The following is a 446-nucleotide window of genomic DNA, read 5'->3' as shown; positions in this document are numbered from 1 at the left end:
AGGGGTGTGTGTTGAATGTGAAGGGCAAGGAGAAGAACAGTGTGAAAGAATTGTGAGAGGTCCTGTGAATGTCCGGTGGAGGACCTCTCGGCCTTTCCACAGAGTAGCTGCCCACACTCACATCAGATTCCCGCTCCCTGACTTCAGAGGGCCGGCCTGGAAGTCTTTGACTTGGTGATCCCACACACTGTAGGACAAGGCTCATCTCTCCTTTTTCTCTTCTAGCTCAATCGAACTCTGAAGAAGATGGGACAGAGACCCTGAGTACATTCACACTCGCATTAGTCATGAACTTATTTTGATGTCGTCGTCGGTGGGGAGTGATGTTGCCATGGTGGAGCTTTTACCTAGCTCAGTCGTCAGCCTGTCAACCGAGTTGAAGTTTATTTGAGTCAAGGACTGAAATGTTTTCAGTAGATCTCAGTAAAGGATCTTCTTTGGAGCCA

The 446-nt window shown here is 48.7% G+C and overlaps 1 protein-coding gene across 1 annotated transcript in view; it reads left to right on the top strand.

Annotated features, from left to right (window-relative positions):
- EIF3L (eukaryotic translation initiation factor 3 subunit L) overlaps window positions 1-446 on the top strand; it is a 27,074-nt gene extending 26,628 nt beyond the window's left edge. The window contains exon 12 of the mRNA XM_006757418.2: window positions 226-446. Within this exon, the coding sequence (XP_006757481.1) occupies window positions 226-264 (39 nt within the window). The 3' untranslated portion in view covers window positions 265-446. The remainder of the gene's footprint in view (window positions 1-225) is intronic.

The sequence above is a fragment of the Myotis davidii genome, unplaced genomic scaffold, assembly GCF_000327345.1.
Source record: "Myotis davidii unplaced genomic scaffold, ASM32734v1 scaffold514, whole genome shotgun sequence".
Taxonomy (NCBI): domain Eukaryota; kingdom Metazoa; phylum Chordata; class Mammalia; order Chiroptera; family Vespertilionidae; genus Myotis; species Myotis davidii.
This window is presented reverse-complemented; position numbering and strand designations above follow the sequence as displayed.